Source organism: Octopus bimaculoides, chromosome 30, assembly GCF_001194135.2.
Source record: "Octopus bimaculoides isolate UCB-OBI-ISO-001 chromosome 30, ASM119413v2, whole genome shotgun sequence".
NCBI lineage: Eukaryota > Metazoa > Mollusca > Cephalopoda > Octopoda > Octopodidae > Octopus > Octopus bimaculoides.
The window spans coordinates 4,622,132-4,625,015 of NC_069010.1; the positions used below are offsets into that span (position 1 = coordinate 4,622,132).

General features: G+C 45.4%; 1 protein-coding gene across 1 annotated transcript in view; it reads left to right on the top strand.

The window, feature by feature from the left end:
• Window positions 1-2,878, top strand: part of LOC106884185 (uncharacterized) — a 9,038-nt gene extending 6,160 nt beyond the window's left edge. The window contains exon 3 of the mRNA XM_052978090.1: window positions 16-2,878. Within this exon, the coding sequence (XP_052834050.1) occupies window positions 16-1,691 (1,676 nt within the window). The 3' untranslated portion in view covers window positions 1,692-2,878. The remainder of the gene's footprint in view (window positions 1-15) is intronic.
• Window positions 2,879-2,884: the final 6 nt, after the last annotated feature.

Consider the following 2,884-nt stretch of genomic DNA (forward strand, 5'->3'; position numbering starts at 1 on the left):
CGTCGTCATCATCACTTACACTGCCACAACAACGACAACTGCAGCAAAATAAGCAGCGTAGACACTCGTGCAGCTGGTGTCCAAAGGCGTTCAGTCGAAGCTGTGATCTGCAGCGCCACCTGAGAATACATACCGGTGAGAAGCCGTTCTGCTGCGCCTGCTGCTCCAAGTCGTTCTCGTGCTCCAGCTACCTCACCAAGCACATGCGCACCCACACCGGCGAGAAGCCGTACGTGTGCAAGCACTGCGACAAATCGTTCCGCGTGTCCAGCCACCTGGCCCGGCATACGAGGGGTCACGCTCGGCTGAAAGGCTTCGACCATAAATACTGCAAAAACTCCAGCGCTAACACCAGCACCACCTCTACCAACAATGACAACAATGCTGCCAACACCAACACCACCACCACCACCACCACCACCAACATAAACACCACCAACCACGACAACGACAGCTATTTGAAAACAGCAGTGACGTGCATTACAGCCACAACAACAACAACAACTACGCCAGTAACAGCAACAACAGCAACTATTACAACAACTATATTAACAAAGGCTGTTCCTGTATCAACAACAACAACAGCAACAACAACATCGGCGACTGCAGACGGTTCTTTAGTAACAATGTCACCTTCGTCGTTGGTATCACTTTGTACAGTAGAAGGAGCAGCGGAGTCAGAGACCCAGTTAGTTCAACAGGTGCCGCCGGTGGCATCGTCTGACGTTGTGCCCCGACTGTCCATGTCATCTGTTGCGCCACAACCCCAACAGCAGTATCATCATCATCATCAAGCAATAAAACTGAAACTTGAAGCGATGACACCATCAGACCTCTGCTTGTTAGATGCTGGGAATTTTCACAGGGTGCATCGGGGTCAGTGCATGCCGGTGGTGCCCATGCAGAGCATGAAATGTTTTGCACCAGTGACCACGGTCAGCCTACAAGATGATCGGCCAAGCCAATCACACCAAACTATGCAGTTGCATGATGTGCAGTGTGTACCGTCTGCTGCTGGTGTGCAGCTGGTTCAGAATATGGAGGGTATGGAGGCGATGCATGCAGCAGATGTCCGGTGCATCGAAGCCCTCCCTGTTATGCCTGACGTCCAGTGCATGCAGTCTGTGGCCGAGGTGCATGTAGAAGATGTCCAGTGCATGGAAGCTTTACCCGGGGTACAAGTTGACGACATCCGGTGCGTGAAGTCAATGCCCGGTGTTGAAGTGCGAGATGTCCACGAGTGTATCCAATCCTTCCTCCCCACTCCCACCGGCGTCGATAACCAAGACGGAGGCGTGCAGTCGGTATCGGACATCCAAGCAGTGCAGGTGATGGAATTCAGATATGCCACCCCAGCCGACAGCAGTACAACGGCCGACCCTTTGGCCAGGGCCGAAAACATGGGCACGTTTGTGTTTGAGAACTCACAGCAGCAAAATCCATCGGATGACAGCCAGGTGGCCACCGTTTCCTACGACTACACTTCATCCCTGTTCTCGATTGCTGAGGCTGGTCTCACTTTCCACAGCTGTGCTGAGTGCGGGAAGATCTACTTAAATGAATCTGTATATCGTGTTCATCTACGGTCTCACACCACGCTGGTCGCACTCCACAAATACTCAAACGAGCAGTTCTTCCACTATAATTGCTGCCAAAGACAAGATTTGGCAGGATTAGAGTTCAGGATCTGAAGTTTGGTACTTCAAAGAATTCTGAATCAAAAGAATGCTATTTAACCCTAGGCCTTCGTTGTACTCAGCATAGCCATGACTAAGAGTGTCCTGGATATGTCCATCAATGGCCTTCACTCAAGCTTTGCCTGTGGTACTATGTGTTCATATAACTCTACGGTACCTTGATTGTATACTAGCTTGTAGTGCATTGTGTTCATAATTGATAAACCAGTGGTACCCTGATTGTATACCACTACACATTCAAATCACCTTATGGTACCTTGATTGTACACCAGCTTGTGCATATTATATCCATATCATCCTGTGGTACCTCAGTTGTATACTAGCTTGTGGTACATTGTGTTCATATCACCTTCTGGTATCTTGAACATATACTAGCTTGATTACAAAGTAGTTCATGGTACATTGTGTTCAGAATAAACTAGTGATACCCTGATTGTATACTAACTTGTACCACACTTTCATAGCAGTCTGTAGTACCTTGATTGGATACTAACTTATGGAACTTTGATTGTAAACTAGCCTGTGGTACATTGTGTTCATTATAAACCAGTGGTACACTGATTGTATACTAGCTTGTGATACCACACATTCAAATCACTCTATGGTACCTTGATCATATACTAGCATATGGTACCTTGACTGTATTCTAGCCTGTGGTACATGATATCCATGTCATTCTGTGGTGCCTCAGTTGTATACTAGCTTGTGGTACCTTGTGTTGTTAATCACCCACTGGTATCCTGCAAGTATTCTAATTTGTGGTACCTTGTGTCTATATCATTCTGTGGTACACCAATTGTATACTAGATTATGGTACGTTGTGTTCATATGATCTTGTGGTACCATTTACCAATACAAGCCTGGTGTATCTTGTGTCCACAGTACCCTGCGCTTATGACACCACCCAATGGCACTATATATTTACCAGCCTGTGATACTTATTTTACACATGAATGAACTTCAGTCACAGATTCAACAGTGGAACTGTTGTTATTTATTTTTCAATTTTTTTTTTATTGTCAAGCAGTGAACTCTACAACCACCTAAAAAAAAAAAAGGTGTCAGCTTTCTTGTCTCATAGAACTGGAGAATGTTTTTAAAATAAATATTTTTTTCTTTCAAAAAAATTTAAAAAATATATAACAAAAAAAAAAAGAAACATCACAAAACAAAACAAAAATCCCTCC